This window comes from Tamandua tetradactyla, chromosome 10, assembly GCF_023851605.1.
Source record: "Tamandua tetradactyla isolate mTamTet1 chromosome 10, mTamTet1.pri, whole genome shotgun sequence".
In the NCBI taxonomy this organism is placed as follows: Eukaryota; Metazoa; Chordata; class Mammalia; order Pilosa; family Myrmecophagidae; genus Tamandua; species Tamandua tetradactyla.
Window position 1 is genome coordinate 11,995,741 of NC_135336.1, and position 24,155 is coordinate 12,019,895.

The 24,155-nt window shown below is 35.8% G+C and overlaps 1 protein-coding gene across 7 annotated transcripts in view; it reads right to left on the reverse strand.

Annotated features, from left to right (window-relative positions):
* FGF12 (fibroblast growth factor 12) overlaps positions 1-24,155 on the reverse strand; it is a 621,973-nt gene that overhangs the window by 176,011 nt on the left and 421,807 nt on the right. For all 7 annotated transcript variants that reach the window (XM_077117887.1, XM_077117886.1, XM_077117888.1 and 4 more), the window contains one exon: positions 20,403-20,506. In XM_077117887.1, coding sequence (XP_076974002.1) covers positions 20,403-20,506 — 104 coding nt within the window. The remainder of the gene's footprint in view (positions 1-20,402; positions 20,507-24,155) is intronic.

Sequence of the window (24,155 nt, forward strand, 5' to 3'; positions counted from 1 at the left end):
CTTAAATGCATCCTTATTGTGATCAACTACTGCTTAACACTCAATATCTGTGTTTCAGATTTTAATATCAATGACAAATTACTATTGGGATGAAAAACGAACAGGTAAACACTAAAATCACACCCTGAAGAATATCACATTAAAAATTAGACTTTAAAAAATCTGTCAAGTAAATTCTGAGATAAAATATGGAAACCAATTTATTACTGTCCCAATCACATACAATCAAAGCACTCAAAGCTACTATGAAGTGAAATCAAGTTGGGGAGTGCCATAGGCAGATCTAATGGCAAAACCGACAACTTATAATTTCAAAAAGAGTTCAAACTAGATGATAAAGGTCTTTAAACTGTTAAACCTACATCAATTCATTTTACCCAATGGAATAGTGACAAGAAAGCAGCAGGTAAATCATCTTAAGAAATCAAATCATGTGAACTTTAATTATGCCAGCATAAATATTGGAAAGTATATTAGAATGTGCATCGGAAAATTAGTTCTAGGTCCGGCACTAGCTTATGACAGTAAGTAAATCCCTAACCTCCCACAGCCTCTACTTCCTAATCCATAAAATAAGGACAATAACTGTTGCCTTTGACCACTTCACAAGGGTAGGAATCAAATGAAATGATAGAAGCAAACATGCTTTGTAAACTGTAAAATGCAATGAAAATATTATATTTCACTTAGAGAAGCATTAGTTGCTGTTTGCAAATTAAAGATTCACTCTCAATTTATCATGCCGGATCAGCTCCATTTCTGGGTATCATGTCACTTAAAGCAAAGGTGCAGTCATAAGTATATGAAATCAATTATAAAAATAATTTGCAGAGGGCAAAGGAGTGCAATAAAATAAAGAGCACAACATAGCTGCTAATGGCAAGAATGGCTGCCTCCATGATTTAGACCACGCTGAAGAAAACAAAATAAAAGCTATAGCTTCTGGCCCTGCCATCAAGATTAAGGTACCAAGTACTCAATCTGATGTAGTTTCAAGAGTGACTTCAGCCAGGGCTGAAGAGCAATGGAAGCTAACACAACTGTAGTAATAGACAATCCCATCACCTCTGTGGTGGTATTGTTGGGTCGGTGATTGTGGAGGGGAATTGAGAAAAATTGGTAGAATGTAAATTAGAGGATAAATAAGACACAGCTTTTGCCTTCCAGATGCTAACAGCTGTGGAGACAAAAGTGCAAACTTGAACCTAAAGGAAAACAAAGACATGTGAGAGAGGTTCAAGCAAAATACTAAGGAAGGAAATGCAGGATTGATTCCTTTAATTCCAATAGGGAGTATCATGATGATTTCATGGTAGAGGTATAATGGGTCTTAAAGGAAGAATGGGATATTGATAAGCAAAGATGACAGAAAAGGCATTAGGACCAATGCATGAGAAGTTACTTGAAATGACTTAAAAAAAAAAAAACATGGCATAATGGAGCTTATAAAATAGATGAAATGCATCCAATTTAAAAACGATAAAGAAATACTCAAACTCAACAAGCAGCAGGAAATCACAGTCCAAGTATGCCCATTCCAAGCCCTGTGCTGTTCGCACTATACCAAGCTGTTGGACCATAGCATGAGAAGTCTTTGGGGGTGCACCCTTATAGAACATGGGGTGTTAAGCAGAAACTGAACGGGTATAGAGGGACTAAATCATCTACATTTTATGAAAATCTTTTATCTCTCTTGAAACTCTATACTTAGTGGCTTTTTTTGAGAGCATCACCCCACCCCACACACATACACATACACATATACATACACATACACATACCTTTTTTCTTTGTTTTATAAGGCCAGAATTGAACTATGCAGGGATAACTAGGTATAGAATATTTAAAATGTAAACTTTTTGAAATGAAGCCTCACCCAATTCACTGAGAGAAAGAAATATTGATTGACCCAAGTGCTGGCCTCGAGTAACAGACATAATGAATGCTGGCATAATGAACATAAAAGAATGATGGCAAAATAATTGTGATGGTGTCATGAGATAAAAACGAGATTAATATCCACACTTCATCAAATGGGCTTCTCTTACGACTTGAGACATACTTATTAAGTCTAATTGATGAAAAAGGTGAAACAAGCTAAGCCAAGAACAGAAGCCACATGCCCCCTGGCCTGTATGCTATTTGTTTCTTTGGCGATGAGACAATCTTCAAGTAATTCTATAATAATATGCATAAAATAAAATGCATATTTAATTACAGAAAATATGGCTTTCTGCATCTTCCTGTAAATATTCCAATGGGCTTCAAATTTCATTAAAGCCTCTTTGAAACATTTATAGTTAAAACTGCACCATAATTTGAAATTTCCAAACTTGTGGTAGAAAATAATATGCTCTGTCTGCAAGGCACAAAATGTGTGTTTCTGATAAAGAAACATACATTTTCACATATTTTATTCATTGAAAGAGCCCCAGGATGCAATTTTAAGGGAAAAGTATTTTTTTAGGAATAACTCACAATACATTTTCAAATTGAGCCAAAGGATGAGAAAGCAAAAATATATTCTGTGGTTTAAAGATACTCCTATACAAAGGTACCAACTCATTAACAGATATGTATAAATTTTAAATCCCTTTCAATAACGATAACTTAGTTTGCAATGTCTTGCAAGTGAAGTAAAAAAATCAGTCCTAGCAAATATTACTTATTAGGATACTTCTTCTCTGATAACTAACTCAATAGGGCCCAAATCATTGTTGTTTATAGTTGTAGGACACAGATTCACAATGAGGATATGGATTCTCTTCTGGTTTTGCTCTTTTTTAATCACTTTGTGATCCAATACCGGAGTGTTAAAATTTTGTCACACCTCCCCATTTGTGAGGAAATTCACACTATTGTGTAACTTTAAACAAACACAAATGACAATTCAATTAAAGTGTATTGAATATTTTAAAGGAAAATTATTTTGTTTATCTTTTAATCTGTATTAAATCACTATTAAACTTGGGATATTTTAAATAAAATTTTCTTTTAACCACAGTTTTGTTGAGATCTAATCCACATACTACAGTTCACCCATCTAAAGCATATAATTCAGTGGTTTTAGTATATTCACAGAGTAGCGTGACCATCACCACAATTAATTTTAGAATATTTTTATCATCCTGCTTAATATCCCACAGCAGTGACACCACATCCCCATCCCTCTCCAGCCTTATGCAAGCACTTATCTACTTTCTGTCTCTAAAGATTTGCCTAATCTAGACATTTTTTAATAATGGAATCAGACAATATGTGGTCCTTTGTGACTGGCTTCTTTCCTTAGAATAATGTTTTCAAAATGCACCCATGATGCAGTATATATCAGCGCTTCATTCCTTTTCATTGCCAAATAATATTCCATTGTGTGGATATACCGCACTTTATCCACCAACAGTTGATGTACTTACGGTTATGGTTTCCACATTTTGGTTATTATGACTAATGCTATGAAGATGTGGGTACAAGGTTTTGTATGGGCATATGTTTTCATTTCTTTCAGGTATATGTCTAGGAGTGGAAGTGTTGGGTCATATGATAACTCTATGTTTAACCTTGTGAGCAATTATCACACTGTTTTCCAAAGTGACTATACCACTTTAGTTTCCCACCCATAGTGAGCGAGTTGTTCTAATTTCTCCACATCCTAGCCAATGCTTGATAAAATCCATTTTTATTTACCCATCCTAGTGGAATTAAGTGATATTGCATTGGAGCTTTGACTTGTATGTTCCTGTTAACTATCGATTTTGAATATTTTTTCACGTGTCAATTGCCCGTTTGTATATCTTCTTTGGAGAAATGTTTATTGAGATTCTTTGCCCATTTTTAATTGGGTTATTTCTCTTTTTAACACTGAGTCCTAAGATTTCTTTAGATATTTTAGATACAAATTACTCATCATATATATGACATGCAAATGTTTTCTCTAATTCTGTGAATCTTCTTTTCAGTTTCTTAATTACAAAAGTAATTATGATGAAATCCAACTTACTGATAGTTTCCTTTAGTTGCTTCTGATTTTGGTGTCATATTTAAGAAACAATTGCCTAATACAAGACCACAAAGATTTGCTCTTAAGTTTTTGCTAAGAATTTTATACTTTGAGCATTTACATTTATGGCCTATAATCCTTTTTGAGTTAATTTTTGTATATAGTATAAAAATTAGCTTTGGAAATAAGAGGTTTTGCTTCTTTTTTGGAGACGTCACTGATCAGACTTAAGGGGTCTTAAGATAATTAAAAAGAATTTTTTATCGAAATAACTAAGTACCCTGGAGGGCTTTCAGAATATTAATCATGAAAAAAGCAACATCTCCATTACAAAATTTTTTAAATATACAACTAATCCCCGGATCTTCGTAAAGAGTCAAAATACAATAACAATACAAATAGAAATAAATTTTTGACAACAGCTAATGCAATATTTAAAATTGGAAGAAAATGCCAAAATATAACATTTATTCTGTTTCTATTCCTCTGTACTCCCAATTTAATGGTACTTAACAACTTCAATTTTTATGGTATGAAAGCAGAGTATGCGTTTTTTGTTTCCCATGATTAGAGACCCTATAATAGTAATCTGCACATGGTAAGTATAAATATTTGAAATTGAATAAATGAACAATGAAAAGTGAATAAATATTAGAACTGGTACCTCAGATGCAGGTAATCTAAGAGAAGAGTCAAAAAAAAAACATAAGTTTTACAAATATTCTACATGTATGGATGCTTTGCACTTGCTCTTCCTTCTCAATATTATTCTTTCCCTAGTTTGGTACATGGCTGTCTCTCCTTTACATCCTTCAGGCTGTAGCTTAAATAACATCTCTTTAAAGAACTTTCATGGCAGTACAGTTTAAATTAGCTTCCCTTATTATTTTCTATTACACAACTACATCTATCTCCATAGCACTAATCCCAAATGGTAAATGTTCATGTTTATTTGTTAATATGTTGTCTGACTCTCCCACTAGAGAAGAGGTATTTTACCTTTTATTTCCTTTGCCTAAGATGATATGTGACACATTGTCAATACTAAATAAACAGGTGGTAAATAAATGGGATGGGAGCATGGAAAACCCGATCTCTGGATTTTCAGGAGAGCTATTTTGCAACCACCAGCAAACACACCCATACAAAATCAGTGCTATGTCCTCTTCCACGGTGGTTTCAATTCACTCATCACCTGCTGTACTTTCCTAAAAAGAGAATTTCTTCCATCCAGTGAGATAAGGGAATGAAAGTTGAAGTAGTAATGCTTATTCATCCTCACTCAAGCTATAGAAAGAAATTTCAGAGGAAGTACCCAGTGATCTGCGAAAGAAAATTCAATAGCTGGAAAGCTTCTCTCTCCAAATCCCAGGTGTTGTAACCTATTTTAACCTATATAAACTTATAAGTAGTTTCTCTTCTCTTGTCTCAAGAATTCAATGTCTTACTCCATAGTAGAAGTTAACTAACTCTTCAATGAATATTTATGGTGATCCAAAAGATCTTATGCAACCTAACGGAGAGAATACACCTGCATATCTAAGCCTCGCTCTGCACATGTTGGCACTCTCTCTCTTATCCTGAAGTCTTACACTGTGTACGTTAAGATTTTTGGTGTGGCAGTTGCCAGTTTACTACCCAATATGTATTCTCCCCTTCTTATTAACAGACCCCTGGTTCTGACTGGCACGGTGATGCGCCCAGCTTAAAAAAAAATACATTCTGTGGCTCTCTTTTCACCTAAGGGTGACCATGCCAGAGTTTTATCCAATGAGACATAAGCAGACATCTACTGACATTTCTGGGAAAGTATGTTTTCCCTTCCTCTCCACCTCTTTCAATTGTCTACAATGTGCATATTATAGCTGGGGATGTAGAAGCCATCCTGTACAATGAAGAAAAGGCCAAATAAAAGTAAAGACCTAGGCCCTAATGAGCCAGTACCAGTAACTATCTGCAAACTTCTGGCTGTGTGAGGAAATGTAAACTCCCAATTTCTTGAAGCCACTATTATGAGGTCTCTGTTATTCACAGTTAAATTCAACTCTTAGAAATAGGGTAAGATAATGGGTAATTGGAGCTGAAGGGATACAGACTGTGCAACAGGACTGAATACAAAAACTCAAAAATGGACAGCACAATACTACCTAATTGTAATGTGATTATGTTAAAACACTGAATGAAACTGCATCTGAGCTATAATTTTTTGTATGTTTTTTTCTGTTTTGTTTTATATATTTTTTGTATTTTGTATTTTTGTTTTTTTCTCTATATTATTATTTTATTTCTTTTTCTGTTGTCTTGCTATTTTTTTTCTAAATCGATGAAAATGTACTAAGAAATGATGATCATACATCTATGTGATGATATTAAGAATCACTGATTGCATATATAGAATGGAATGATTTCTAAATGTTGTGTTAGTTAATTTTTTTTAATAAATATAAAAAAAAATTAAAATTTTAAGTCCAGGTATTAACTGGTGGTCTCTGGGACAAAATCTACTATGCAATGTTTTCTTTGCTCAATACACTTAAAAATGATTTTTATTATTTGGGTAACGGATGCCCTCCTCAAGATTACTGAACTACTTGACTCATTGGTATCTTGCCCATAAAGATATTGAAATGCATGGTCCTATAATTTATAAGAGCATATGTTTTAAGTAACTGAGCTTTATTCTCTCCTTTACTAGCTTATTTTCTGTTTGGTGTCTAAAAGTTTAATGGCCTCAAAAATCAATATTCATCGAGATAAAGTTTAAAAAAAAATTCAACTCTTAGCTGATATAAGGAAAGTAAACTTAAGGAAATTGTCATTAAGAGTTTATCTTTTTTTTCCCAGCCCACCTCCAAGAATTTATCTTAAATGTCTAAAATCAGAAGAGGGGGGTCTTTCAAATTAGACAGTGAGATGTTGTACATATACTAACACCTCAATTACCCATGGAGTATACGAAGGAGCATGTGTAAGGTGACTGCATAGTTATTGCCCAAATCCTAATTTAGGATTCTTTTAATGGTGAAGAGGGCATGATCAATAATTGCACAAAGACACTGGCATAAACAGCAGCCATTCCAGGCAAACCAAGACATGCAGTCACCCTATAGGAGACATTTTCAGTGGTCCCGGAATGAAGTTCATCCATTCCAGTTGGAGCGGACTATAAGATATCTGCCACTTACATTTCTATATATCTAATCCATTTCTCCAACTTAGCTCCTAGATTGTATATTTTTCTTTTGCAGAAAAAAACCTTTAGATATTCCATGGATGCAGCACTTTGCCAGCTTGAAAAGTCTGCACTCTGTTACCTGTCCCTGTCTACCAACATTTCTGATTTGGCCCCATCACAGGTTTTTCATGTTCTTTTATCCTGTGTTGTCTGTTCAAAGACCCAATTCGTCTCCAGACTTGGCCACAAGAACAACCAGCTTCTATTTTTCTGTATCACCATTTCTCTATTCAATCAAATCTCAATTGAAAACACATTGATTTTCCCTTTGCACTTAACACTCATGTTTCCCTTCTCCTTGTCCTTCCCTAAATTCTATGAAAGTCATGATCCATAGATTTATTTTATGTAATATGTTTACCTGAAGTGAAACATAAAAGGAGATCTTTCCAAAAAAGGAAGGTCTCCAAAAGTTGAAACACTGACTGATGCTGGGAGAATATTTTTAAAAAGGAAAGATGGATCAACATATTTTGGTGGATTTCTTTTCACACACTCAAGAAACATTCATATATGAAAATTACTAAATCTTAGAATGGTTTGGGAGGGGGAAGGCAAAGGAAGGCAGAACAGTCTAATGACTGTGAGAATCTCTTTTAAAAATCAGACTGGACCAGGAAGCCAAACCAAGGTGATCAGAAGCAGACCATGGGGTAATACTCCAGCAGGAGCAATATGAGAACATGAAATTAATGAAGTCTTAGTTCTTGAGAGTCTACTATTCCAAAAATTGGTTCATCTCTTTATCAATGTATCAGTTTAAAAAAAAATCAGCCTAAACTGGTTTTATCAAGAAGGGCAATTATTGTCCATGTAACTGAAAAATTCAGAGGTAGGGCAAACTTCAGGCATGACTTGTTGCATAAAAGGACTTGAACAAGACCTATTTTCTTCATCATTTGACCTAGACCTCCTGTCTTCCGAATGTTGGCTTAATTCTCAGACAAGAGATCCCCTTGTGGTTTTCAGATGGTTGTAGTCCTTTTATCCTCTCAACTCCAACTCCAGTTTGAAAAAACAGAACAACAACCTTCAACAGATCAAGTCAAGTCTTGGTCCTGAAACTAATGGGCCATAATTAGGGGATAATGACTGTGCAAACAATCCGGGTAGCCAGAGTGGGATACAAATTGGATTAAGTGAACCAAGAACCAACATTAAAACTTAAAGGTAGATTAAACCTACATGAACCTCATGGATTGATGGCAAGAAATTAACTGGATACACACTGAGCATCTTCTTTAATATACCCACTGCTACAATGACTACCACTACTACTTTGCTGGTTGGGAACTTATGTATCCCCAGAAAAACATGCTCCCAAACTTAATGCATTCTTGTCAGTGTGAACCCATTGTAAATAGGACCTTTTAATGAGGTTACTTCAGTTAAGGTGTGGTCCATATCAATATCAATAAGGATGGATCTTAATCCAACTACTAGAGTCCTTTATAAGCAGAATGAAATTCAGACAAGTAGAGAAAGCTACAGAGGCAACGGCCAAAATCAGAACATCAGTGGAATCTGGAAGAGAAGGGAAAAGCCAGGAAAAGCTGCCACAAGCATTGTTATGTGACAAAGGAGCCCAGAACTAAAGATCACCATCAGTCAGTCCAAAAACACTATAGTTTTGGGGAAGAAAGCATTGCCTTGATGATGCCTTAAACTGGGCTTTCTCCTAACCTTAAAATTGTGAGCCATTAAATTTCCATTATTTAAGCCAATCTGTTGCATGGTATTTTCTTCATCAGCCAAGGAAACCAAAAATAAATAAATAAATAACTGGAGCTTGGTGTGCAGCTATTGCGAATACCAAGAAAATATGGAAATGGTTTTGGAATTGGGTAATGAGGGGAGCTGGAAGAACTGCAAGGTACTTGATAGAAAAGCCTAGATGGCTTTGGAGAGACTGCTGATAGAAATACGGATGCTAAAGGTACTTCTGATGAGGCCTTGGAAGGAAATGAGGAATGTTTTATTGGAAACTGGTGGAAAGATGATCTTTGTTTTAAAGTGGCAGAGAACTTGGCAAAATTGACGTGTGATGTTGGATGGAAGGCAGAACTTGAAAGCAATCAATATGGATATTTGGTTGAGGAGACTTCCAAGCTAAACGTGGAAAGTGCAGCCTTGGTTTTTTTTTTTTTTTTTTTTGCAGTTTCTAGTGAAATGAGAGAGGAAAGGAATAAGCTGAGAAATGAAATCCTGGGTACAAAGACCCAGAAATTGATAGTTTAGACAATTCTGAGTCTCTCCAGATTGTGTGCTCTGAGACCAGGGCCAGAAGCAGCTCTATCAGAAGCCTTCCTGAGATTCAAGAAAGCAAATATCCAGAGAATAGGACTCCATGTGAAGGTTTAACTGAATATGGATTCAGTCAGTCATTTCAGTGGAAGTAAAAGATGGAAATGAAGTTATGCAGGAAGGATCTTTGGGAAGTGCTTTTGTCTGATGGTTTGGACCCATGTGAATTACATGCAATGCCAACAAGTTATTTTGTAAGATTTGTATGAGTGGAATCATTGCCAGCCAGGACTGAAGGGGACAGAGAAAGGACAAACTTGAAGGAAGGATGACTTCAAAGGCATAACCATGGAAGATGCAGTCTGGTCCAAAGAGATCTCCTCAGGCCAAGAGAGCAGGGCCACCCATATGTATGGAGAGGGCAGTTCCACCCCTGTACTTTGATGGGGCAGGTCATTGGTCCCAATGCTAGAAGGAGATGAGCCTTCCACCCCATTGTTCAGGGAGAGTGTTGTCAAAGTAGTGTTTGGAAATGGTGGGATATATGTTCCAGCATTCAGAATGCCTAGCCACCACTCCAATGTTTGGAGAGGACAGGGCCTATGTCCTGGGATTTGCAGAGAGCCTGGCCACCATCCTGACACTCAGAGAGGGTAGGGCCTTTATCCGATACTAGGGGAGAACATAACCACTGGGAAAGTGCTTGAAAGGTAATCCTGGAGTACAAAAAAAAATTGATCCATTAATGACTCTCAGACCTTAAAATTTAATGGTATTTGCCCTACAGGGTTTTGGAATTGTTTGGGAACTATAACACCTGTTTTCCTTCCAATGCACCCTTATTGGAATGGGAAATTTTATCCTATGCCTATCCCTTCCTTGTATTTTGGAAGCAGATAACTTGTTCTCTAGGTTTCACAGGGCCACAGATATGGGAATAGTGGCCCAGGACAGACCACACCCTTAACTCATTTTGATGAAACTTTGCATTTCACATTTTTAATGAAATTATTTAAGGCTTTTGGAATGTTGTGATGGAATGAATTTATCTTGCATATAAAAAGAACATGTTTTATGGGAATCAGAGGGTGGAGTCTGGTGTTTTGGAGCTGTATGTACCCGAGAAAAACATGTTCTTAAACTTAATCCATTCCTTGAGTGTGAGTCCATGGTAAGCAGGCCTTATTGATGAGGTTACTTCACTTAATGTGTGGCCCAGACCTATCAGGGTGAATCTTTATCCTATTACTGGAGTCCTTTACATGCAAAATGAAATTCAGATAAGCTCAGATAGCCACAGAAGGAGCAGCCAGAGGCTGAACATCAATGGAATTTGGAAGAAAGGAGTGAGACTAGGAGAGGCCACCATGTTGCATTACCAGTTGACAGAGAAGTCAAGGACCAAGGATCACCACTAGTCAGCCCCAGAATGCCACAGTCTTTGGGGAGAAAGCATTGCCTTGATGACGCCTTGATTTGGACTTTTTCTTAACCTCAAAACCATGAATGATTAAATTCCCACTTCATGGTATTATTTCAGTAGCCAAGGAAACTAAAGCAACTACTATTGCCATTACAACTTCTACTACTACCACCGCTTATGTCTAACATTGAGTACTGGCTATATATGAGACATTGTACTAGTGCTTGACACACATCATTTCATTTAATCCTTACCATATCCTATTAAACAGGCATTATTATTATCATCCCCATTTCACATATAAGGAAACTAAGACTAGAAGATGAATAAATTTTTCTAATAATTTCCTAAATAACAAATGAAATATGTTACAGAGTTAGGATTCAAATTCAATTTTATCCCCAATGTGCATATTCTTAAATAATACTTAATACTGCTGATTCACGAATGACTAAAAGAACACAGTCCAGACATTTTAAAAAGATGACTACATGTTAGCCTAATATGCCTAATGGCAAGATGGGCAGGAACAACATAAAAATTGGCATCACACTAAAAATGATTTTATCAAAGGTCCTCACTAATGCTACTCTTGGAAGCTTTATCCTGTTTATTCTCTTTTTATTTTCCAATGGAAAATGTTATTAGAATCACAAATGCTTATCTTCACAGTTAAGGCTATCCCTGGAGCTAAAGTATTAATATTTTCCAGAAGTTATAAAATCTTGGGATAAAACCAATACCATTTACTATTGAAAACATAAGGTAAAAATGGATGCTTACCATTATTCAGTTCCTACTAAAAGTGTCACTAGCAACCTGTTGATCCTCTCTAAAGAAAGATAACCTAAACCCAACAAAAAAGTCCATGCCACACATTTGCAACAACTGCCAGATCCCTGGGCTGGCAGGAGTCCTTCTTTTTCTTTTTTTTTAAGTAGAAACAAATACTCCAATAAGTTATTATAATAAGGGGAGAATAAAAGAAATAGACAAAATAAATAAATGCTTTCTTGACACTAAGGTCAAAAATTACCAAAAGATCAAAGAGAAATACTATAAAATTCAAGGAAATCACATACATGAAGAAGAAAAAATGTAAATAGGCTAAATAAAAATTTAAATCTAATTTCTGAAGAATCGTCTGTGACCTAGGCTTTCACTTGTCTCTACTCTGGTGTCATTAACTTCAAAACTCTACAATTCACTTGATATAAATGGCTAAGGTTTTTTCTCTACTTATGTCCTTCTCTCTCTCTCTTTCCCTCAATATTAGGGGCTTTTCAGGGAGATCAGTTCTTGTCCCAAGAAACAGTTCTGAATAGGACTCACATTGCAGAACATTCCATAAAGAAGAAAGTTGATGAGAAACTGTAATTACTGAATGAGTAACTGCTTTGTACATCTATTATAAATGGAAGGGGGATGGGGGAAGAGAGAGAGACAGAGAGATGAGAAAGAGAGACAGAAAGAAAGAAAAAGAAAGAGAAAAAGAAAGGAAGGAAGGAAAAAGAAAGGAACAAAGGAAAGGAGGAAAGGAAGGAAGAAACAAAGGAAGGAAGGAAGGGAGAAAGGAAGAAAGAGAAAAAAGGAAAACGTTTGCCATTTGTTATCACGGAGAAAGATAGGTCTTTCATTCAAGAATGAACTGCAATGACCAGGGAAATGGGGGATTCCCAGGGAAGAAGTGGCCAATTTTTGCCCCTGCACTCTTTCATAAGCAGTATTTACTATAGAAAGGAAAGCATGGCAATATTAACTTATAAAACTACAATGCAAGCTTGAGCCGTAAGATTCCTCTAGCAGACTTGAAATGTTTTAGCTTCGACACCAAAGGGCAGTCATAGCTTATTCATTAGCCTAGCTAAATGAACTAGAAAATACATAGAAAGTCAAAATTAGGAAAATTATTACAAAAGACCATAGAGTAAAGACCAGATGGCCAATGAATTATCACCAGAATTAAACTTCAGGAGATGCATTCATCAGTGGAAATAACAAGATCTTCATAAATGCCTTTACATGGGATTTGTAGTCTTCAGTGCTGTGGGAGGTGTGACTCTCTACAAGATGTGATCCCTAAATCCAGGGAGCTTGTATCTGGTAGGAAAGATAGAGCATGGAAGCAAATAATTCTAACAAAAGGGGGAAAAAAGGAGATTTACAGGTAAATGTCTTACCAAAGTACAAAATATAGAAGTTATTTTAGGGACAGAAATCAGGAAAATTTGTATCAGGACTTGAATGATGGGATGATTTGGATATCCTTGACTGTGGGGAAATAAAAGAAATTAGAGGAGCAAAATAAAAAGTTAAAGTATTTCTATTGCCCTTCTGGTGGCCATAAATTGATGCTCTCCTTATAGCTCTCAATAGTGGCATTCTCTTTTCTTCTTCCTCAATGACCCCATCCACATTTCTAAATAACTCTTGAGTCAGTTTTTAAATATAAAATGAGTATCTTCTCAGAAACCTAACATTGTCTTCTCTGACTGAAGCATCAGATTTAGGTATGGAAACCTAAATTGTGCAAAAGGATATAAACCAATCAACTAGTCTCTCCCTTAATCTTGTCACTATCTTTAAATAAAGCCATCATAAGCAAGGGGATAGGCTGCCCTGGTTTTCAAGACTCGTGTTTTTGACGATTACATGGATAGCAATATAGAGCGACACATCCTTAAATGCAAAACAAATAGGAGAAACACGTTGATTCAAGAAAAGATTGAATGTTCCTTTTCTTTAACTGATCCCACCTGTTCTGAGTGACTTCATCTTAGTCACTTAACTTCTCTATGTCCAGGTGCAACTTCTGTCACTTGGAAACAATAATATGGGAGATATTTTAAGACTCAGATGAAACAGTTCATAGGAAAGTTTGGGCGGGGGCAGGGAGGCAATGAGAAATACAGGGAAAGGTTTTATTAGAAATAAAGCCAAGAGAAGTGCAGGGTTATGAAAAGCTCATGGTTTTCAAAGCTCAGACCTGGATTTAGTTTTGGTCCTGTTACTCTCCTGTGTGGGTTTATTTAAGTCAACAAATGTCACTAAGCCTCAGCTTTTCAGTATTCAGGAGTTTGTTACTGTCCTTCTGCACAGAGTTGCTTTGAAAATTACATACAAATCTAAAAACTCTTTAGAAACAACAAAAACTAAACTAATATTATTCCTACCAGGTGATCACACATATAACTGCTCTAACTCTCACTGTCGTAGCTTCCGTTGTCATGACAACCCATAATAAGACCATGACAAGCATAGATGGACCTGTAGGAGTTACTTCTCACTGATTTGGCATAACCTATAATTGGCTAAATAAACAATGGTTTTAGTCAGAAAAGAAACTTTTTGAAAACATTTTAATTATGTACCAGTGAGGTGTACTGTCTATCAAACTATTCATTTAAAAACTTGTCAATATCCATTTTATCCAGTAGTTTTTAGCCTAGTTACAAGTGCTGGACAATAATGTTTCAAATTATTCAAGTTGCATTCTTTTAAATTCCATCTTTCTTTCTCAAATTCAAATATCAAGACTCCCAAGTTTTCTAAACCATTGAATTATGTTTTACTTCTCAAATGAAGGTCAGATGTTACTCATATCTTTTTTTTTTTTTTTTCTGGTATCATTTCCTTCTTCCAAGACAAAGTGAAAAAAAAAAAAAGGGATGGTAGGTAGAAAGGGGATAAGAGAGAACAGAAGCAGAGGCAGACGAGTTTTTTAAAAGAATATGCCATTTCTGTAATGAAATTACAGAAACAATTATGATAAGGTGAATTTCTAGGAAGATAAGGATGCCTGTTTTACCCATCTTTTTATGTTCAGTGTACAGCACAGTGCCTGGCATGTGGCAGATTTTGAATAATATATATTAAATGAATTTTAGGGTTTTACTGAAACTGACTTTGAGAACAGAGCAGCATTTGTGTAGTGGCTTATTAGACCACCAATAAAGCTTTGACTAGCAGAATCAGTTAATCATCTACATGTTCTACAGAATTTGGAGTAGGTAATTCTTTAAAATTCAAGTCTTTATTTAAGAATTTTCCAGTACCAGAGAATCAGCTAATGATGTGGTCAAGAGGGGGTGAAGGTGGGGGAGAGAAAAAGGGGTTCATGTGGTAAAAATGAATATCATATAATTGCTCCCTACCACCAAAATATAAACCAGTGTTCTGATATTAAAGAAGCAGCACACAATTCTCACTGATTGTTGGTGAAGAAGAGAGGTGAATTATCAGTTAACATTTGAGCTGAGCTACAAGAAAGGATAAAAATTACATAGGAAGAAAAGAGAGAGAAAGACAAATGTTACAGCATCAGCAATGTCACTATTGCCATAGTAGTTTATCCTCTCAGATTTTATTACACACATCAGTCTATACAATAATTATCTGAAACGTGGTACCACTAATTTTCTAATCATGGTTAGAATTTTACACCAAAAGAGGCATATCTGTGATTGTTTTACATATAAAGGTTCAGTTCAAACTATTTAAATCTAAGAAGAAACCAATATGAGTAAATTTATACAGAGTGGAAAGAGATTTGTTTAGCTTTTCCCCTCTCTGTATACGATGAAAAGACAGGGCCCTTCTCAATAAAAAAACATCTCTAACGGCCTTTAAACATTGTCATAATTTGAGAAAAGTTTAGAGAGTTTTACAAGCTCTTCCAAATCTCATAAAACTGAAAAGGAATGAAACATGAAAGGACACTAAATTCCAAGTCAGTTTGAGCTGGTTAAATAATAAGTTAAAAAAAATTAAAGGTACTGTCTTTATAAGGTAAAACATGTAGGAAATTCTATCTCAACAGATTGTGACACCACAGCAGTATTTCCTTCTTCCTACTGAGAAGGTGTTTCAGGAACAGAAGTTTATAACACCCACAAGCTTGTTTTGTTTTGGAAAGTAATAACTTCTAGAACTTTAATTTACTCTACTTCAAAAATGTATTATTTAATAGCATTAAAAATTATTTTGGACTTCCTTTCAAAAAAGGCACAGTGGGATTCCTTTTAAGTGCCATGCTCAGACTGCAATGCTCCACTCTGCAACAAACAGATAGCTATGATGAATAAAATAAAAAAATATCAACCTAAACGACATAGTCAGGATCAAAACAAGCTGAGCATCTTCATGGAACGGAAACCCAAAGCACTGAGCAGCCTGCAGCTGCAGTCCTGCAGACCTTCAGGTGCTGAAGGAGGGACTGTGACCAAGAGCTCTACTTCAGTCCGGTGTAGGTGGACAGAAGTAGTCCATACATGATAAGGGATCAGAGTCAAGCTACACGCCTATACCAGGGGCTGGGGCAGGGTTTTCCTGCTCTAATTGTAAAATGGTTGAAATGAGAAATGCTGCTGCTAACTTTAAGCAAGATGAAGGTATGTTACCTTAGGCTAGGAGCCTTGAAATAATCCTTAACATCTTCTTCTAAGCTGGGGTTACTGGAGGCTGGCTAGTAGCAACCAAAAAAAAAGCTAGAAAGGGGAGGGTAGACCTCAGGTGGGGATCGGGGAGAGAGTGAGAAATGCACCTGTTGGCCAAATTGCAAACACATAAAGAACTCCAATTCTAAAAACGACAGCTAACAAAGCCAACAATTGAAACATGAATTCATTACAAAAGAAGTTAACTCTATGGAAACAGTCTGGCAACATATGTGAAGAATGCTCAGAGAGATAAATGAATGAATGACTTTTTTTCAAAAGGAGAAAAAGAGCCAGGTAGTGAAATCAGAAAGAAATTAATCAAAACTTGGCAAACAGTAAAAAGAAACCATTAGACAGTTCAAAAATGAAAAACAGTGACTGAAATAAAACAAAATAGATGGCATAAATTCTAGGCTAGATGAATTTGAAAGTTTCTAACGTAAGTCCTATAGTATTTTCAGCACAAGGGACTGGAAAGCATAATAGAGAAATAAAAGAGTTAAAATTTCTAGAATTTAAGAACTATGATTCTTTGGGTCAAAAGTGCATTCCAAATTCCTAGCAAGATGAATTAGTTTAATTTCACACCCAGACATTATACTGAAGCTGCAAAACATGTAGAATAAAGAAAAAAAGATCCTAAAAATTTCTATAGAGAAGACTGCCTATAAACTAAAGATGGCAGAAAGCAATGAAATATTATCAAGGGCTAGGGGAAATATTGGTCAGCTCAGAATTTTATAATTCTCTGAACTGTAATTCAGGAAAAGTGAAAGGAAGGCATTTTCATGGATTCCAAGACTAAGCAAATTCACTATCCACAGACGCTTATGAAAAAAAAAGAAAGAAAAGAAAATTAAAAGATGCAGTTTGGAAGAAAAATAAACTCAGAGGCACTAAATTTGACATACAAAAATTATGAAAATTTACAACCATAGAAGTTATTTAACCATTGGCAAATTTAATTACTAGCTGTAAACTAATGACTAAATTATGTGTATGATTTTCTTTTAGGTGCAACAAATCAAATAGGCAAGAAGGGCAGTAGTGTGGCCAGAAAGTATACTAATTTAACCTAAGTTTACAAACTAGCAGAAGAAAAAAAAATAGTGCCACAGAAATAAAATGAAGCAAAAATGAGAAGCAGAAATGTTAAAAATAACTAAATACAAACTATTACGCTAAAAAAATAAATCCAGGTCCATCAATAATCTTATTACATACATTTGGCACAAACTCACCCATTAAAATACAAATTTTCAGAATGGACCTTAAAATTCTAGCTCTATGCTACATTTAAGGAATCATTCTGTCTGCCTTTACCTGTCTCTGGTTAAGGGAAGGAGAATCAGATGTAAGAAGGGAAATTAATTCCTTCCTTAAATATGAATTGAAACCAGGTACATGACACTAGATAAATGCTGCCATTTGTGAGCCATGCCTGGTGTCTGTGTTAAGTTCTTTAGAACCTCCAGTCTGCCTCAGTGGTCCAGCCAGTCCCCACTTTGCCCTCAATTCTGGCCCTCTTTGGTGACGCTCAACTGCATTGTTTCACGTGAAATAAGTTGCTTTTCAAATGACTTCAAGCCTTGATGGATTCCGGAAACACCTCAGGAAACGCAGTGCTAACAGCCTGTTTTTACCTCACACAATGCCCCTGGCTGTGATAGTGCACTCCTGCCAAGACATACCCTTGACAAGCAGCAGGACAAAGTGGGAGGATGCCTTCATTCCAAATTCTCTTTTAGTTCTGCCTACCCCCAGGATTGGTCCCTTTGGACCTTCAACTACATCTCTAGGCCCAAGTTCCTTGTTTAAAATTAAGAACCAGCGTTTACTCTTATTAGTTCTATCCGGAAAGAGGGTCATCTTCAAAGTAAGGAACTCGACACTCTCTGTCAGTGATGCTACGCTGATAGTTAAAGGAACAATGTTCACGGTACCGTGAATAGGAAAAAGCATTACAATTCTTGGCACCAGGCAAGTTTGATTTAAGTGAAAAGGAGAACTGCCAGTCCAGGTCCACAAAACAGATAAATCAACAGGTGTTATTGGCTTAACAAAGGTGTCAGTTCCTTTAGCAAAATTCTCTAGTCAAAGATTTCTTAAACTTCTCCCTTTGGCCATAAGTCCCCTGTGTCTTAACCCCAAGTCTGAGCAAGAAGGAGAGAAAGAATGCATCTCCAAAAACACTGTAGATGATGAAGTTCAGTTATCTCATGCTGAACATCCAGGCTCCTCAATCTGACATTTTGGGATTGCCTCCAAAGTAGTGGCACCTTCCCCCACCCTACCTCACCACCCCCATGCACAGGCTCCTTCCTACTCCACTGTCCCCTACCTCCAACATTGTTGTCAAACTTTCTACATTTTTCTTCTTCCTGGACCTTTGGATATCAACTCTAGTTCAGCAATCTGAGCTCTACAGCTTATTTAGAATTACAATCTGAATTCTGAAATTTTAAACATCACATATGTAACATAGTCTACCTTTAGCTTCTTACTCGACAACAGATTAAATCCTTAAATCATCTCCATGTTTTAGTTTTTATTGCATTCAAGATTTTTTACTTTAAAGTTTAATTGGAATTATTCAAAACAGCCTGTTACCTTTCTTTGTCTCATGTTAAATTTTACATTAAAAAAAATGAACTCACCCTAATAACTGGACATTAAGAACTGTTCAAACTAAGACACACTGAACATGAACACCTACTGTTTTGAGCAGAGTGTATTTATCTTTAAGTACTATTTTGATAGGAAACTGTTGAAAATGTGTAGGTTCACATATACTACATAAATGTATATTCAGATCTGAGTATGTTCAGGAGTAAAACAGTAACTTTTAAGAATCATGATTATATGAATGGCAGACGTATTACCGATAAACTAGTATAATGAACCAGATATTCATTTAAGTGAACATTGAAAAGGTCTAGTAAAAAAATATTCAATAATTAAGAATTCAGTAGCCATACCTGAGATTATTAAATAATCTCATTTTATTTATCAATGTCATACAAATTAAGAGTGGAAATCTGTCATCAGGATTTTAAAGGAATTTTTTTTTTCCTGAACTACAAATAAACAACTTCCTCATGAGAGAGAGCAGACATGGTACACAAACACACACAACATGGGCACAGCCACATTCTTTTTTTGGAAGCTCAAATTATCATCTGGAGAGTGAGACAGCATCAGAATATCATTAACTTCTTTAGAATATGTCAATGTTGATAATGTAGCTTGTGATGCAACTTAATTTTATCAGTTTTCGATCTGAACAAGACATTAAACAACAAAGACTCCAACACCCTCATTTAAAAGGTCCAGAAATTAAGTCAAAGAAGGGAGGTGATTTGCACAAAGGGATATCTAGAAAGTAAGTGAAATGCAAATAAAACCCAATATCCCAGCCCCTAACCCAGAACTCATTCCACAAATTCACATTGTCTTTGAAGTGTCCAGTTACCCTGAGAATCTGATATATTAATTACTACACAGGTTTAATAAATGCAACCAAAACAAAATCTATTCTGAAAGTTTCCTCCACAATGCAATAGAAAAAGTCCCAGAGAAGTTGAGGAATTTCCCTTCTCAAATCATTCTCTGTACTTGAGAGAGGTAAAGGGAGAAAGGGAGAATGTGTCACTCCTTGAAATTAAACAGAAAGCTAAAATTCAAAAGATAGATTAACTTCTAGAAGCAGATGGCAGATGAAGATAATTTATACCACTCAGTGAGAAACAGGCTCTTTCTCATCCAACGGGGCATGATCTTTAGCACCCAAATTATAAGACCCTATAATAATCCTGTCAAACGGGGAGGGGGGCACCTAAGAGAAAGTTTTACCATGTCACATTCTAATTTTCTGCCCTTCAGTAAAGGTTAATCATTACCTCTCAATGCCAGTTTACACAGGTACCCACACTTGAGAGAAGGGTACCTTAGAGAAAGTTTTATCATGTCAAGTTCTAATTTTCTTCCCTTCAGTAAAGGTTAGTCATTAGGTGTCAATGCCGGTTTACAGAGGCGCACACACAGCACACATTAGGAGGTACTCACTGAGCTGTAGAGATAGCCTTCACCATTCATGGCCACATAGAGGCCGGCCTTCACTCCTTGGATGGCCACCACGCGCAGACCCACGGGAATTAGGTTGAAGAGGGCTAGAGGGGCAAAAAGAAGACAGAGCAAAAAAAGATCAGCAACCCTTTGAATAAATCATCTTGCTTTGTGAGATGAGTCTTTTGAGAATTACAACCTAGGAATTGAAATTGGTAGAAATAAAGAGTGGGGAGATGTCCTAATAATGAGAGCTGGCTTCTTGGCTCTATACCATCATTGATTACCTATGTGACTTCAAGTGAGTTAAATAAATTCTCGAGTCCTGTTCTATCATTTGTAATAAAGGGGTTCGATGGGACGGCCTCCAAGGGTCCCACCGGATCTGAGAATCTTAGGTCCTACTCCGTAAAATGAACCCATATTCCAAGAGTGTAACAGAAAATTATTTTTTCAGACAAGCAAACAAGCTGAACAAAAAATTATTATCTGTAGAAAATGTGCATGTGGTTTTCTTGTCTTTTCTCTGCGGTCCCAAACATTGCGTTAAACACAGAAGATAATGCAAAAATGACTAACTCGCTGTTAGCAATATCATGGCAGGGTAACTTTTCTCATGGCATTTCAATTGTTCAGATGCAAATATAGATAGATAAACAGATGGACAGAGGGTTGATAGATAGCTTAAGATATAACGGGTATTAAATTTAATTCAACATCCTAAGATGAAATGGGGATAAGCTTGTAGTCTTTACATATTTGGGTTACTCATCACTGAAATATTCTGCAGTCAAGATTTCTATTTGAAGAAGGAATTGATGCACCAGGAAAAAAAGATAACAAAAATAATCTTCTGTTTTTATTCTTACAATGGATATCTCTGAATTATTTATCCCTGACACTAATACTAATACTCAGTTACTACTGGGATTTAAAAATGAGCATAGTCATAAAACTTTGCTCCTACCTGAAAATTTTACATTACATATGAGAGGAAAACAACTGTATAGTTAGGCTCTGTAGATGGAAACATGGATATGAATTAAATATCTCATGACTGCAAGTATCAGAGACTATCACTGTGGTTCACTTTAACATCCTGATTTAATTAGAGGTTCATCTCTGCTTATAAAATTCTTGTCAGTTCTGGTCATCTATTCAGTTTTGAATATAAAATATATTTAAATTAGCTCAAGGGTCATTATTAACAAGGAAAGTCTTTTTATCTGGGGTGTTCTCAATCTGGAATAGTAAGCTAAACTAACAGACACACACACAATTAATTAATGAAAACAAAGTCATCAGCATTTGGCATTCATTTAAATGTTCAGTGTAACTATTGACATGGGACCAATCTCTTTGCCTCTTTAAGGCACTTTCTCATGTGTCATAAAAAGTCAGACTGGATCTTACTAGATACTTAAGAATTGCTGGCTGTATTTCAGTCTGAACTAGTTTTAGTTTTTCCTATGTTCTCAGCATTATCCTCGTGCTATTGAAATAATGTAAGAAGTACAAGACCTTAAAGTCAAGTTAGGGAGAAAAAGCTAAGACATATGGAATATTCTGAACCAGTGTATAATTTACTTCTATAATTAGATGTAATATATGCATTCTCTCTCACCCTCTCTCTTTCTATATATATGCACACACATATATATACATACATATATATACACATATATATGTATATATGTATATATTCTTTACGCTACAGAAGTTCAGGAAAATGGGAGAGCTGTGTGTCCTGAAGTATTCAGGAAATGCCCCACACAGAAGGTGGGATGTGAGTTGGCATTTAAAGAATATGCAGAAGGTGAGTAAGCCAGGAATAGAAGGACATTTCTGTGGGGTAGGATGTGAGGTAGTTCTGTAGGGTAATGTGTGTGTACAAGAAGGACTTGTACATTGGAGGATTTGATTCCTACTGGGAAGAAATGTAAATAGCACTGTGTCATTAAGACGGGGATACATAACTGAGAATCTGTCACTACTTGATTTTAGAGAACTATACTTTACCCAATGGGCAAAAAGAAGGATCCATAAAGATTCAAGCCACAATGTGAATTACAGTAACATCTGATAAATGTGCTTACAGCCTAAGCTGCATGGCTCTGGGTCATTTGTTCAGCCCCTCTACCATAGTTTTCTCACCTGTAACACAGGTATAATATTCCTTACAGCATAGAATCGAAAAAAGAATTAAGTGCATTTCATGTTTTTGTAAGTTCTGTAAACAAAGATGTGGTCTCTTTCTATAGGAGTTATTCCATTATAAACAACGAACAAACACATACAGTTATTTTTCATTAATGTCTGATTCTTCTCTTTATCAAACTAGGTTAGCTAGACTGAGGCAAAAACTGGCATGTTGCCTAGGTAATATTTACTGAATCTATATATTGCAGCTGGCTTAATACTTTACAAATACTTTATTTTTCAAAGTGCTAGAAATTCATCCTTGTATTTGATCTCATAATCACAACACTTTGAAGAAGTGAAGACAGAATGATTATCCTGATTGCTGGAAAAGCAAATAAGTTCAGAGAAGTAACCCAGGTATAACAGCATCTAAAAAAAAGTTTCCTGGCTCTCTTTGTGGTTATCTGTCCAAAATATTATATTTCTTCCTTCTTTTCTCATAAGTTTGATTTCCCCTAAGATCTGTTCCTGTCTTATCCTGAATAGACTATTTAGTTGCATTTCCCTATATAATCTACAGTTAGTACTAAATGGACTAAGTTCTGGCCAATGGGCATAGGCTGAAGCATCTTTAGAAGGTGAAAGGGTCCTTCCCTAAAGAAAGCTTACAGGTACCCTTTTCACCACTTCCCAAGTCTTTGCTTATTGCTGTTTGGATAGAGGATGTTGACTGATCAATCAGATCATGAAACAAGGGCTACTCCCACGGGGATGGAACTAAGGAGAGCTGGAAGGTGGGACGCTGAGGACTTTATGAAATAGTGGCACCTGTCCAGCATTCAATTACCCACCTCTGGCTTTTACGTGAGAGAATGAGTCCTTGCTGTTTCAGTTTGTGCAACACACAGCCAAACCTAATCTTAACTGATGCATATTGCTAATGAATGCAGAATTAATATATATGGTGCAAACTAATAAGTAAGATGCTTTGCTTACACATTGCAAATAAGAGCAGCTACTGGCTAAATATCAAGTTTGATGACAAGTCCTGTGAGAAGGAGTAATGAAATTCAAAATCATGCCTACTATCTTTCTAAAGTAAAGATTTCCCAGGACAAATGCTGAGAATATCACTTCATTTAGCTGAAACAGAAGGAAAAAAAAAAGCAACTAAAAAAACCTTTCCTATGTGAAGAGTATGAGAAAACTGCTAAGCTGGGGGGAGAGACAAAAAAATTTGCTATAAAAGTTTATATGAGTTGTATATGAACAATTAATGGATTTCCACCATAATGGATTTTAGGTGGTATGCTTTGGGAAACTGAACAAGTCCATTAAAAAAAAGCAATCATTGAAAATGGATTTTTTAGTGGTACAAATTAAAAACTATCTCTTTGGAAGATTCCTCACCTGCCTCCTAAAATCCCCCAAAGAGTCAAATGACTTACCTTTATCTATAATCATCTATAATAAATATTCTACTATTTATCTTCAGTGTAGCAAACTCAGGGTACATCTCAAAAGAGCCTTTCCTTGTCCAAATTTGATAACAATCCTAAACACTTACATGCAATTACCAACTATGGGTTCTGAAGCTAAACAAAACTATCA